The sequence below is a fragment of the Hemitrygon akajei genome, chromosome 11 (genome assembly GCF_048418815.1).
Source record: "Hemitrygon akajei chromosome 11, sHemAka1.3, whole genome shotgun sequence".
Taxonomy (NCBI): domain Eukaryota; kingdom Metazoa; phylum Chordata; class Chondrichthyes; order Myliobatiformes; family Dasyatidae; genus Hemitrygon; species Hemitrygon akajei.
This window is the reverse complement of record NC_133134.1, coordinates 13,188,355-13,203,506: the sequence shown is the minus strand read 5'-3', so window position 1 is coordinate 13,203,506 and position 15,152 is coordinate 13,188,355. Positions and strand designations below refer to the sequence as shown.

The window sequence follows — 15,152 nt, the reverse complement described above, 5'->3', positions numbered from 1 at the left end:
TTTTCTCTTTTTACAGTAACCTTAGCTTGTATTACCACATCATAAAAGTGCAGGTGTCCGAGTGCCATGGTGATTTTCCAAAGCAATAGAATACTGGACTAGAGTTTCAACCCGCACTTTAATTATCTCAGAATTCAAAAAGTTTTTCAAAAAGTTTCTTTCCAGAAAGAGCTGTAGTGGTATTAAAACAAAAACTTTACGCCATCTTAAAAGTTTCTTTCCCCGGCAGTTAATCTGATCAACCATTCTAGTTAGCCTCCACACCCTCCACTATCTATTATCCCCATCATTGCACTGTAAAGACTTCAAACCACTTTTTATAGTGCTGTTTACAGTGTAAATACATGCTGGTACTTATGTGTTAATGCACATTTTATTCCATATCTGTACTTTAATATCTAACTTTATTTTTAAGTAATTCTTTTTTCTTTATAATTGTTGTTTTGTTTATTGGTGCATGTCATGCCAACACACCACAGCAAATTCCTAATACATGTAAATATACACTAAGTGGCCACGTTATTGGATACATCGGTACACATGCTCGTTAATGCAAGTATATAATCAGCCCATTATGTGGCAGCAACTCAAAACCTCAGAGTCTGACTACTGTTTGACATAAGTAAGATTTAATTTCTTGGCTAACAGAGGAATCGATTATTTCAGAACTCTCTTCCTACCCTTCACACCCTTGTGAAATTAGTTGGTAATTGGAACTGCCTATCTTACAAATAGATTATATTCCTTACCACCTCATTCAGCTTGGAATTAAATATTTGATTAAGTAGGCCAATTCTCAAAGGCTAATTTGGCTTTCTTCCAAATTGTCTCCTTTGATGCCCAGCAAATATTTCTGTAGCAAGACTGACCATTGAAGAAATTTCCTCCATTATTTCCCTAATTTAGTTGGCCACTGAATTTTTACCTTTGTCAGTTAGTTACTGTCTTATGTGCTGTCGAGTTCATATTGTCAAATCAGTAGCTAAGGGGGCTGCAATAAGCAATCTGAAGCAACATGAACGTGTGGAATGAGAGGCAAACCTGCCTGTTGAGAAGAGAAAATTTAATTAGAATTTTGGGTTGGTCCATCATTACACAGAGCCTGGGAAGCGAGGTATTTTGCTGACCTGGCTGTTATGAAGCAGGATAGGGAGGTTGTTTGAATGGCGTTTCACAAGTCAGGATGGTCACATGACTGTAGGTGCCGTGTACAAGGTTTCCTTTATGCTGTCTATTCACAGAACAAATAAAATATTCAACTTGCTTAATGATACTTCTGATCAAAAATTCCATCTGTTGAATGGATTTCCAGGTAGGAGCATTGCTCGCAAGAAAACAGTGAATAAGTTACTTTATTAGGTAGCTCTTTCCTCCCCATTCTGATGATCAAACTAGATTTGTCCCGGGAACCCTTATTCCCGTGGGAAGTGAGTTTTGTGTTGCCTCAGCATAAACGTTGCAAGGTTCACTATGTTCCTTATCTTCTGCTGCTGAAGCCCATCCACTTCCAGATTCGACATGTTGTGCATTCAGAGATACTCTGCTGCACACCACTGTTGTAAGACATGGATAGTTGAATTACTGTCACCTTTCCTGACAGCTTGTACCAGTCTGGCCATACTCCTCTGATCTCTCCCATTAACAAGGCGTTTTCGCCCACAGAACTGCTAATTCACTGGATTTTTTTTTACACCATTCTCTGTAAAAATATAGATACTGTTGTGCATAGAAATTCCAGGAGACCATCAGTTTCTGAGATACTCAAACTACCCCGTCTGGCATCAGCAATCATTTCACAGTCAAAGTCACTTAGCTCACGTTTTCCTTCCCCTTTCTAATGTTTTCTCTGAATGGCCACTGAGCTTCTTGACCATGTCTGCATGCTTTTATGCATTGTGTTGCTGCCACATAATTGGCTGATTAGATATTTGCATTAATGAGCAGATGTACCTAATAAAATGGCACTCATTGTACCTGTCTCAACTACTTCTGGCAGCTCATTCCATATAAATACCACCCTTTGGGGGAGAAAGAAGCTGCTCCTCAAGTTTAAAGCATTACCATACAGAAGCAGGACCTTCAGCCCATCTACTGTTGTTTTGCCAACACCAGGGCCATATCTATACCCCTCGTAATTTTGTATACTTTAGTCAAGTTTCCCCTCATTCTCCTATGCTCCAGAGAATAAAGTTGTAAACTATTCAACCTTTCCCTCATTATACTCAGTCCCTCAAATCCCGGCAATATCTTTGTAAACTTTCTCTTTCAATCTTACTGATATATCTTTGAAGGCTAATGCGCCAAAAGCTTTCTTTATGGCTGTATCTACCTGTGATGCCACTTCCAAGGAATTGTGGATCTGTATTCCCAGAGCCCTCGGTTATACCGTACTCCGTAGCGCCCTACTGTTTACCTGTAAGTCCTACCCTGGTTGCTCCTCCCAAAGTGTAACACACATATCTGCATTAAATTCCATCCACCATTTTACAATTCATCCTACCTAATGTCTTTCTGTACTGAGAGTCCTTCAATCCAAGACTGTGAATCTGTTCTGCATTTTCCCCAGCACGCCCATAGCCTTCCTATAGTGTGGTGTTCAAAACTGCACACGATACTCCAAGTGCAGCCTAAACAGTGTTTTGCTAAGTTGCAATATAATATCCCATTTTATTATATTCTGTACCTGAACCTACGAAGGCAAGCATGCCGTATACTTTTTTCTATCTGTGCAGCAACCTTCAGTGAACTAGAATCAGAATCAGGTTTAATATCACCATGAAATTTGTAAACTTAGTAGCAGCAGTACAGTGCCATACGTGATAATATAGGAAAACATAAGTGAATCAATTGCAGTAACTATATATGTATATTAAGTAATTCAATTAAAATAAGTGCAGAAAAGAAATAACGTTTAAAAAAGAAGTGAGGTAATGTTCATGGGTTCAATGTCCATTCAGAAATCAGATGGCAGAGGGGAAGAAGCTATTCATGGATCGCTGAGTGTGTGCCTTCAGGCTTCTGTACCTCCTACCTGATGGTAACAGTGAGAAAAGGACATGGCCTGGGTGATTGGGGTCCTTAATAATGGATGTCACCTTTTTGAGGCACTGCTCCTTGAAGATGTCTTGAATACTACAGAGGCTGGTATCCAAGGTGGAGCTGACTAATTTTACGACTTTTTGTAGCTTTCAATCCTGTGCAGTAGCAAACACCCCCCCCCCCCCCCATCCCATACTGGACAGTAATGCAGCTGGTCAGAATGCTCTCCACAGTACATCTGTAGAAGTTTTCATGTGTTTTAGGTGACAGACCAAATCTTCTCAAACTAGTCTCCATTCCCTCTATTCATGAATTTCCCTTAGTGCACAACCATTTATTGTATCTGCCTTCCTCCTACTAGACCTACCAGGCATCCAATATCAAGATTAAATTCCATCTTATCAAGATTAAATTCCATCTTATCAAGATTAAATTCATCTGCTAACACTGCTGAAATATTTGTCTCTGGAGTGAGATTTGAACTTGTAAGCATCTGATATGAGGGCAGGAATCATTGCTGACGCTACCAGATTAGCCGATTTGTCAATAAAGTAGAACACAGCCATCATGAGCTGTAATACTACTTCATGTTGAAACCTATCATTGAATACAGAACTTTACAGCACAGTACAGTACAGACCCTTCAGCTGAGGATGTTGTGCCAGCCTTTAAATGACTCTAAAATCAGTCTAACACTTCCCTCTCACACAGCCCTCTGATTTCTTTCTTCGTCCATGTCCCTGTCTAATAGTCTCTTAAATGTGACTAATGTATCTGCCTCTAACACCTCCTGAGCTGGCTGGTGTTGTCCTGGGTTTGAATCCAGCCAGCTCCTTGCATACATTCCACCCGTGCTGGGTTGAGTGTTGAGCGAGTAGCTTGTTTTCATTTTTTAAAATGCTAAAGAAACGGCAAGAATGCCGCCTAAAGACACAAGAAGGAACACAACAACTAGCACCACCCTGGAAGCATGGTCCACGCACTGTGTGTAAAGTACCTGACATCCTACCCTATACTTTCCTCCAATCTCCTTAAAATTATTCCCTGGGTGTTACAGAGGCTGGTGTCCAAGATGGAGCCAACATCTCCACCCTCTGTAAAAGTCTCTGGCTGTCCACTCAATCTATGCCTCTGATCATCTTGTACATCTCTATCAGATCACCTGTTATCCCGCTTCACTCTAAAAGGAAAAGCCCAACCTTTCTTCATAGAACATACTCTGTGATCCAACTTTCATTATGGCTGCCTGGTCTCTGAAGACCCATTCTTTCCAGTTTGACATGCCATCTGCCACGGAGAGCACAAACCAACTGATGTCCAAGCTGTAGTAGTTGCCTGGTGCCAATTTTGTGGGCTTTTCTTAATAATTAAATGAATTATTGGGGCCTGTCTTTGAGTATTGTACTTATTTATTGAGCTACCTGTTTAGATAACACTGAGCTAATCTTATCTTTATGTAAATAGTGGATACATTGAACGAGGAATTAATTGGCAATGCCAGTGATCAGAAATACAGTCTGGTATCTGATGATCAATAATACAAATAGCAAATACAAGTTTTTTCTCTTGTAACTATCCACTTAAATAGTGATACGTCCCTGATTACACCTTTATCTCCAACGTCTACAATCAGGACATATTGTACAATTTTTTTAACGGTGAACAATAAAACTGAGTATTTGTCAATTCTTACACTGTCAGATTTTTTAACCAGCAATTAGTTAAGCACCCCTGCACCCCCCCCCCCCACCCACACACACACACACACACATTCTAACTGATTACGAGATCCTAACTTATCAGAGTATTCCTAACTGGTTACATCACAGCCTGGTATGGAGATACCGTTGCCCAGGAATGGAAAATGGTGGATGGAGCCCAGTCCAACACAGGCCAAGACTTCCACACCACTGAGCATATTTACATGGAGTGCTGCATAAGAGAAAGCAGCATCCATTATTAACGATCCCCATTATCCAGGCCATGCTCTCTTCTTGCTACTACCATCGGGCAGGAGAAAGCACGGCAATGCCTCTACTTTCTCAGGAGTTTGCGAAGATTTGGCATGACACCTAAAACTTTGACAAACTTTTATAAGTGTGTGCTGGAGATATTTTGGCTGGCTGCATCACAACCTGGTATGGAAGCATCAATGCCCTTGAACAAAAAATATTACAATAAGTAATGGATCTGGCCCACCCCATAATGAGTAAAGCCCTCCCCACCTTTGAGCACCTCTACATGAAGTGTTGTTACAGGAAAGCAGCATCCATCATTAGGGACCCCCACCACCCAGGTCAGGCTCTCTTCTGGCTGCTGCCATCAGGAAGGAGGTATAGAAGCCTTAGGTCCCACGCCACCAGGAACAGGAACAGTTATTACCCACAGCCACAAGGCTCCTGAACCAGAATGGATAACTTTACTCACCACAACACTTAAGCTGATTCTAAAACCCACAGACTCACTTTAAAGAACTCTACAACTCATGTTCTCGGTATTAATTCTTTTGTCTTACATAGTACCTTGGTTGCCTATGCGTAGGTTTTCATAAATCCTATTGTATTTATTTTTTATGTAAATGCCTGTAAGAAAATGAATCTCAGGGTTGTATATGGTAACATATAAATACTTTGATAATTTGCTTTGACTATTTCAAAGTTCAAAGTACATAATGTCATCTTTTAGTGCAAAGAGATGCTGGAGTTTAACTTCAATGTCAGTTTCTTTTGGTTATTTGCCGTCTGTAATCAGTAGCTGTCAATTGTACTAAACCTCTGCCAGCACATATATCTAAGAAGGGGAGGTCCTAAACACAGTCATATAACCCCAGACCACTGTAACTTAGAAAGACTTAAAAAATATAAATCTGAATTTTGAGTATTACCTTTCAATGCTGCAAAATTATGCCCAGCAATAACTTTGGTCTCAAGATAATCATTGTAAATGGGATTATGGCTTTCAGACATTGTCCACATTTAAATCTTTACTGACATTGGAAAGTAGATAGTCTATCGTGTTACCGTGGAATGAAGACACTACAGTACACTGCATTTTTTAATTTTGTTTGGAATGTCGTGCAACTGCCAAGATCTTTTGTTCTTCCCAAATTGCTCTTGAGAAGTTTGCCTACTTTAATTACTGCAGTCCATTAATAGAATCATAGAGCACTACAGCACAGAAATAGGCCCTTCATTCCATCTAGTCCGTGCCAAACTATTATTCTACCTAGTCCCATCAACCTGCACCAGGACCATAGCTCTTAATACCCTTCCCGTCCATGTACTTATCCAAACATCTCTCAAATATTGAAATTGTACCTGCACCCATCGCTTCTACTGGCAGCTCATTCCACACTCTCACCACTTAATGAGTGAAGAAGTTCCCCCTCATGTTCCCTTTAAACATTTCACCTTTCAACCTTGACCCATGGCATCTAGTTCTAGTCTCAACCAACCTCAGTGGAAAAAGCCTGCTTTCATTTACTCTATCTATATACCCCTCATAATTCATTTGATTTGCATTTATATATTCCCTCCAACTTATAACTTTCCCAACATTATAAGGGAGCAAAATTTATGAAAAACCTAACACCAATTCATAAAAAGAACTTTAGTTTGCTGTGTACTCAGTGACAGCTTTGAACTATTCCAGGTAACTACAGGAGGGTTATGTAAATATTTTATATATTAACTACTGGTAATGACTCTTTGACTTGTACACTGAGTGAATGACATTTGAATGAGTTGCAAGATGATGTCATTGAGGTGTGGTTGATATGAGTAGATAATAATTTATTTGGCTCCCAGGCAATGTTCTCTGTGTTTTCATAACAGTGACAATTGGTAATAGGCTCTCCCATCCAGTAACAGCAAGCAGAGATCTGCCTGTACACAAATTTGTACCATAGCCCAATCCATACCCTGACCCCTTCCCCAGGATGGTACGATGGTGCAGCAAGTAGAAATATTGCACACACAGTGCCAGAAACTCAGGTTCAAACCTGACTTCCAGTGCTGATTAAGGGATTGGACACGCTAGAGGTGGGAAAAATGTTCCCAATGTTGGGGGAGTCCAGAACCACAGGCCACAGTTTAAGAATAAGGGGTAGGCCATTTAGAACAGAGTTGAGGAAAAACTTTTTCATCCAGAGAGTTGTGGATCTATGGAATTCTCTGCCTCAGAAGGCAGTAGAGGCCAATTCTCTGGATGCTTTCAAGAAAGAGTTAGACAGAGCTCTTAAAGATAGCAGAATCAAGGGATATGGGGAGAAGGCAGGAACGGGTTACTGATTGTGGATGATCAGCCATGATCACATTGAATGGCAGTGCTGGCTCGAAGGGCCGAATGGCCTACTCTTGCACCTATTGTCTGTTGTGTATTGTATCTGTGGAGTTTGCACATTCTCCTTGTGTCTGCCTGGATTTCCCCTGAGGTGTCTTTTTTTCCCACATCTCAAAGACATGAAGGTTGGAGGGGTAATTGGCCTCTGTAAATTGCTGCTGGTGTACAGATGAGTGGTAGGATCTGGGTGGAAAATGTGTAAGCATGAGGTGTGGGATTAAGGTAGAATAGGTGTAAATACACGATTAACGGTCAGTGTGGATCTGGTGGGCTGAATAGCCTGCTTCTTCTTTTCTTCTCTCTCTGATTCTGGTTCCTTAATACAATAATGTCCTCTTAATCTTACACCTAAAAATTACTGGAGGAACTCAGCAAGTTCTTCAGGTCTTGAACTGAAATGTCGACTGTTTATTTCATTCCATAGGTACTGCCTGACCTGCTGAGTTCCTCCAGTATTTTGTGCATTCCAGCATTTTCGGAATCTATTGTGTTTAGTATCTTGGACCTTATTGCTACCTGTACTTCATTTTCTCTGCAGTAGTTACATTTTATTCTGCATTGTTATTCTTCTACTTTGTTCTAACTCAATGCACTGTGTAATGACTTGATAAACTGTATATGAACTGTATTCAAGACGAGCTTTTCACTGTACCTTGGTACATGTGACAATAATAAACCAATTCCCCCATCCAACTGTTGCTGGAAGTTCTATGGCCAAGGAAAATCTTTCCCAGCTCCACACAGTTTCAAACAGGGAGAAGAATGTGGTTCTTGCCTTCTGAAAGGGCTGGAAAGTTATCAAGGGCAGCTGGGAACATTCTGCCTGGATTACAGGCACCCACTGCTTGTACCATGAAGCAGTCTTTGGGCTTAGCTCACAGCAGAAGCTCTCAGGAATGGTGGGGAGGGGGTGGTAAGGCACTTGAAAATAGTCTTCTAACCTATAGCTCGAGAATGTCACTTACATAGAACAGAACATTACAGCACAGGATAGGGCCTTCAGTTCACAATATTGTGCTGAACTTTCAACCTACTCCAAGATTTATCTAATCCATTCCAGTCCATGATGTTGTGCCGACCTTTTAAACTACTTAGATCTAACACTTCCCTCCTATATAGCCCTCCATTTTTCTATTATTCACACATCTATCTAATATGTCCCCAATGTACGAGCAGTGATTGATATGTTCGTGGCCTAAGGTAGAAGGAGTCAATTTTGGAAAACTTAGCACATTTATTTTTCAACATAGTCCCCTCCTACATGTCCTACTTAGTCCTGCGGTCGTGGAGCATACAGATCTTATACCTCCAGAAAGTGTCCACAGATGGGTGATTGATAAGTTTGTGGCCTAAGGTAGAAGGAGATGAGTTATACAGCTCTCGTTATATGCTCATGCAGGTCAACTCTTTGAGTCATTATGCAGAAAGTTTGAAGTTACTAACTCATCTTCTACCTGATGAGTTATTAACTTCAAACTTTCTGCATAATCAATCAAAGAGTTGAACTGCATGTGCATGTAAAGAGAACTGTATAACTCATCTCCTTCTACCTTATCAATCACCCCTGCTGTGGACACTTTCTGGAGGTCCAAGATCCGTATGCTCCACGACTGCTGGACTAAGTGTGTAAATGTAGGAGGGGACTATGTTGAAAAATAAATGTGCTGGGTTTTCTAAAATTGACTCCTTCTACCTTAGGCCACAAACTTATCAATCACCCCTCGTATTTGCCTCTACCACCATCCCTAGTAGGGCATTTCTTATACCACCACTCTTTGTAAAAAAAAACCTTGCTTCGGACATCACCTTCAAATTATGCCTCCTCATATTAGCCATTTCCATCCTGAGAAAAATTCTCCAGCCATCTACTTAATCTATTCCTCTTATCATCTTGTACGCCTCTTATCAAGTCCCCTCTCATCCTCCCTCACTCCAAAGAGAAAAAATCCTAGTTCACTCAACCTACTCTCATAAGGCACGCTCTCCAATCTAGGCATTATCCTGGTAAATCTCCTCTGCACCATTTCAATAGATAAGATGGATTGGGAAAGTTTAGAGAGGGGTCACAATCACATCAACCGTCATCTTGCAGAAAGCACAAGCAAGTTCAAGGGAGTCAACCCAAAACGGCTGTAGTTTCTTTCCTACCACAGAGGCTGCTCGCCTTGCTGAGTTTCTCCAGCCGATTGTTGCTCCACAGTACTGAGCTAGGCTGGCGTGGTTCACCATATCCTGACCCAGTCTGGACCAGAGTGTTTTAGATTTAGATTTAGAGATACAGCACGGTACCAGGCCCAATGAGCCCGTGCTGACCAATTGACCCACAAACCCATATGTCTTTGGAATGTGGGAGAACGCTGGAGCACCCAGAGGAAATCCACATGACCATGGGGAGAATGTACAAACGGCTTACAGACAGCGGCGTTTTTGAACCCAGGTTGTTGGCATTGTAATAATGTTATGCCAACCGCTATACTGCCATGCCACTCTGCGAGAACATACAGCCACAGCTACATAACTGGAACCAGTGAACTCAGAGCAGGTAGACAAGATGAATATAATCAGAATCAAAATCGACTTAATATCACTGGCATATGTTGTGAAATTTGTTAACTTTATGGCAGCGGTACAATGATAAATAAATATATAGAAAAATAAAACAAACAAGAGAAAATCTGCAGATGCTGGAAATCCAAGCAACACAGACAAAATGCTGGAGGAACTCAGCAGGCCAGGAGGCATCTATGAAAATGTGCTTTTTCCCATAGATACTGTCTGGCCTGCTGAGTTCCTCCAGCATTTTGTGTGTGTGGCATAGAGAAAAAGCATCTGAGTTACGTTAAGTATATACATATATACACTTACTAAATAGTTAAGTTAAAATAAATAGTGCAAAAAAAGTAGTGAGGCAGTGTTCATGGGCTCAATGCCCATTTAGAAATCTGATGGCAGAGGGGAAGAAGCTGTTCCTGAATTGCTGAGTGTATGTCTTCAGGCTTCTGTACCTCCTTCCCGATGGTAACAGTGTGAAGAGAGCATGTCCTGGATGGTGGGAATCCTTAATGATGGACGCTTCCTTCATAAGACACTGCTCCTTGAAGATGTCGTGGATACTGCGGAGGCTGGTACCAATGATGGAGTTGACTAAATTTACAAGTTTCTGCAACTTACTTTGATCTTGCGCAGTAGCCCCTCCCCTGCCCCCCGGCCATACCAGGTGGTGATGCAGCAGCCAGTTAGAATGCTTTCCACAGTACATTTGTAGACGTTTATGAGTGTTTTAATTGATAAACCAAACCTCCTCAAACTCTGAATGAACTGGCTTGCCTTCTTTGTAGCTGCATCAATATGTTAAGAGCAGATTAGATCCTCAGAGATATTGACACCTAGAAACTTGAGATTGCTCACTGTTTCCACTTCTGATCCCTCTATGAGAATGGGTTTGTGTTCCCTTGTCTTACCCTTCCTGAAGTCAACAATCAACTCTTTGTTCTTGTTGACATTGAGTGCAAGGTTATTGCTGTGACATCACTCAACTAACTGGAATATCTTGCCTCCATTTGCTCTTTTGCCACTATCTGGAAATTCTGCCATCAGTGGTTATCATCAGCAAACTTATCGATGACATCTGGGCTATGCCTTGTTACACAGTCATGGGTGTAGAGAGAGTGGAGCAGTGGGCTAAGCACACAATCCTGAGGTGCCCCAGTGGTTATTGTCAGCGAAGTGGAGATGTCATTTCCAATTTGCACAGATTATGGTCTTCCAGTTAGGAAGTTGAGGATTCAGTTGCAGAGGCAGGTAGAGAGGCCTAGAGTCTGTAGCTTTTCAATCAGTACTGTAGGAATGATGGTGTTAATTGCTGGGCTACAGTCAGTAAACAGCATCCTGACATACTGTAGATACTTGCGTTGTCCAGGTGATCCAAGGCTATGTGGAGAGCCATGGAGACCGCATCCGCAGTAGACCTATTGTGGCAATAGGCAAACTGCAGTGGGTCCAAGTCCTCCCTGAGACAGATGCTGATTCTAGCCATGACCGACCTCTCAAAGCATCTTATCACCACTGATGTGAGCGCTACTGGACAATAGTCATTGAGGCAGCTCACACTGCTCTTCTTGGGCATGGGTATAATTGTTGCCCTTTTGAAAAACAGTTAAAGGTATCCAATGCACAGAGCATCCTGTTCTAAAGCCCCGTTTCTCTAGGAAAATGAATTACCGCCCGACACCCAAATTATACATAGTACATGTATACTTGTACATTGTTCTTGTACATAACTTCCTAATCTCTTTAATAAAAACTAGCCTGTCACGATAACACTCCATTCCCTTTATTGTCTTACCAGTTCCTTTCAAATCACCCTAAATGCACACAGTTTAAATCCTAGCTCCTTGAGACTGCGCTTTTGTGTCATTTGACCCCGAGTAAGACCGCAGCATCTAGGGTGGCATGGTAGCACAGCAGTCAGAGCACTGCTTCATAGCACCAGTGACCCCTGATAGGACTTCGATGCCCACCGCTGTCTGTAAAGAGTTGGTACGTACCCTCCAGGTGCTCTACTTTCACCCCATTGGAAAAGACGTACGGTCAGGGTTAGGGGTAGTGAGTTGTAGGCATACTGGAGTGCAACAACGCTTGCGGGCTGCCTCCACCACAATCCTTGATGCAAACATCGCATTTCACTGTAGGTTTGGGTGTACGTGTGACCAGTCTAGTTTTTAAATAAAGGAAGCTTTGCTAGTAAATTGTGTTGCAGTGTGTCTGGAAGTGGCTGACTGCACAGACCTGGACTCGAAAGAATCTTCCACACGGGTGACGGGAATGATCCCTGATTTTTGAAGGTTCTGTGGGACTTTGTGGTTCTCTGAGGTTACCCCCCCCCCCCCCCCCCCACAATGAAGCTGGTTCAAACTGGCAGTTAATCCATTAGTCTTCCTTCCCACACAACTCTGACAGTGAAAAGCAATTGCAAAGGTCAAAACGTTCAATGGAACTGCGGGCCTTAAAAACGATTGCAGTCACCTCCCAATGAAAGTCGAAACAGTTTCCATCTGTGCGTAAAGTTTATGAAGTGATAATGATACCTTTATTATAAGGAGCCATTTCATGTGGCCTATCTTGCATAAGACAACTATTTGGATTGCGTTACCTGGGAAGAGGGCACGGCTGATCATCCCGGGCATGACTATGAATATCATCGGCAGCATCTTGAGATAACTCGCCAGGATGGAGCCACCCTTTGCGTGGCTCAGGTTCTTCGCCGATAGTGACCGTTGAACAATCACCTAAGAAATACGAATCGATTTTCCATCAATTTATTTGCAGCTCAGGACGAAGAAAGAAGGAAACATTTAGTCCCTCAAGCTGTGAATTAAATCAGGATTGACCTGTGGTACTTCACAGTATGCCTGACCTGAACCTGCACGGGGAAAGAAAATTAGTTCAACTATTTATTGATTAAGGAGCCAAGGAATGAGACAAAGGACTCGAGATTAGCCTGAGGTACAGAAAATTAGCCATGATCTAGCCATGACTGACAACATGCACTGAATTATCTCCATCTGTTCCTAATATCCCTATATCCGATGTGCATCAGCAGTTTGTGTGTGTAATATTTAGAGCTATAACATTTTCAACGCAGAATTATTCCACAACCTATGGATCCAATTTCAAAGGCTCTGCAACTCATGTTCTCAATATTAATTAACCAATTAATTAATTAATCAATTAATTTGACATTTACCTATCTATTTAGGTAGTTATTTATTTATTAATTATGTGGTCTTTGTAATTGCACAATTTGTCTTCATATGCACATTGGTCGTTTGATTTTATTGTGCTTCTTTGTATCTACTGTGAATGCTCGCAAAGACATAAATCTTAGTAGTATGAGATGACGTATATATACCGGTACTTTGATAATAAATTTACTGCTTGGAACTTTGATTTATGGATGCAGAAGATGCATCATGGAATAGGATGTAAAATAGTTTTATTTAGTAAGTGGTTACTTTCTGAACGGGGAGATATGCCAAGCTTTGGTCAACATAAGTAGAAACAGAAAATCTACATAAGTGGTTAACATTGGAGCATGGTTACTCCATATAATTTGTGTTTGTTTCTAGATTAAGATTGAAGTTCTATTCTACAGGAGCATGACGGAGTAAATGTCGAGTTGTTTCCACCAGTGGGAGAATCTCAAGCAAGGGGGCATGGTTGCAAGATTGGGGGATGGTAATTTAGAATGGAGTTGTGCAGGAACTTCTCACAGACGATGGTGAATCTGTGGAGTTCTCAGAGGGTTTGGGAAGCCATTGAGGATGTTGAAAGAGGAAGCAGAGAAATTCCAGAAAACCAGGAAACTGAGGGCTGTTGGGAATTGGCACAGACGAGGAGGTGACCCATACTGCCCGGGCCGTGATCATAATGAATGGAAGGGCACGCAGGTGGCCTAATTCTGGCTAATCCCAATGCAGCAGTATGTATCATAAAACATGAAGCTCCAGAACTTTATCTCTAACAAATGCTTCTTCTCTGTTACAGAGGAACAGGTACCCAGTGTTCACAAAGACATCAACCAATTTGGTGAGGACAGTTGCAAACAACCAGAGCTTTCGACCACCTCTGGAGAGCATTTCAAGGAGCCCCGACCTGAGCAAAAACAGAAGGGAGGCAGCCAAACCTTTGGTCTCACGGTTGTTGCATAATAGTTATCAAAAATCCTTGGTGCGTTCTTCTGTACCCGAACACCACGAACAAAAGCTGTATGACAGCAAAGACGCAGCAGCGGGGTTGAAAGTGACCGAGTCCAATTCGTACACGAAGCCTGTCCCCCAGCGAGGGGTTTCCTCCAAGGTGGATATGTCTGCAGGTGGTACAACCACACCTCTGGGGCTCTCGATCTCCAAGCTATCAACGTTGAGGAACTTGAAGCTGAAGTTGCCAGCCAACAGGATAGTAATCAGTCCGGAGCCCTCCACAAAGCCCCTGACCAAATGACCACCTGGAGCCAAGGTGTGGGATCCGGTACAAGCCCCCTTAAGTTAAAATAAAGCTGCTTCCAGTATTGTACATAAAAGGCAAATGAATGTGAGGTGGAGCATGTTTACATTTACCTGATCTGTGCACCAGTACCATGTTGCTAGGATGGTCAGACCAAAGGTCATACCGGTCCATGGAAGGTCCCCTGTGATGGGATCCCTGAAGAGGTGCATGGCATCAGCCCTGGGGAGGTGGCATGTCGTATTAGCGATAATCTTTCTTGGAACTGCCTTTAGGTATACACTTTCCAGGTTGTGGTACCCTCCGATCTTGTTAAAAGCTACAGGAGTAATGTAAATAAAGTTTTTTTAAGATAACTTATAACACCACAGTACATATGCTAGGATTATTATTTTAACAATTTTGGTTAGTGAGCCTGTGGAATTGTTTCAGGGGTATGAAAAGCAACTTGTCTTGTATCTGCCAGTGCTTATGTGCAATAAATGTTTTTGAAAATGGCATCCGAGTCAACTGAATGTACGCTCCTTCTCCAGTTCCTCTCTTATTTATTTTTTTAAACCATATAAATTTGTTTCATTAAGCTTCATATTTTATCCTTACTCTTGTCACTCGAGAGCGAAAAGGCCGACAGAGAGGACGTGAAGAGAATGTTTCCGTCTGTAGGAGAGTACAAGATTTGACGGCACAGCCTCAGGTTATGACTGCAAAGCCTTATGTCATAGGAGCAGAAATAGGCCATTCAGCCCATTGAGTCTACTCCACATGGC

The 15,152-nt window shown here is 41.9% G+C and overlaps 2 protein-coding genes across 3 annotated transcripts in view; one reads left to right on the top strand and one right to left on the bottom strand.

Annotated features, from left to right (window-relative positions):
- Positions 1-14,522, top strand: part of LOC140735324 (uncharacterized) — a 59,241-nt gene extending 44,719 nt beyond the window's left edge. Inside the window, exon 6 of the mRNA XM_073060234.1 lies at positions 13,927-14,522. Coding sequence (XP_072916335.1) covers positions 13,927-14,382 — 456 coding nt within the window. The 3' untranslated portion in view covers positions 14,383-14,522. The remainder of the gene's footprint in view (positions 1-13,926) is intronic.
- slc5a10 (solute carrier family 5 member 10) overlaps positions 1-15,152 on the bottom strand; it is a 216,363-nt gene that overhangs the window by 89,309 nt on the left and 111,902 nt on the right. For both annotated transcript variants that reach the window (XM_073060232.1, XM_073060233.1), the window contains exons 8-9: positions 14,499-14,704; positions 12,533-12,668 (exon numbers count right to left, since the gene is read on the bottom strand). In XM_073060232.1, the coding sequence (XP_072916333.1) occupies positions 12,533-12,668; positions 14,499-14,704 (342 nt within the window). The remainder of the gene's footprint in view (positions 1-12,532; positions 12,669-14,498; positions 14,705-15,152) is intronic.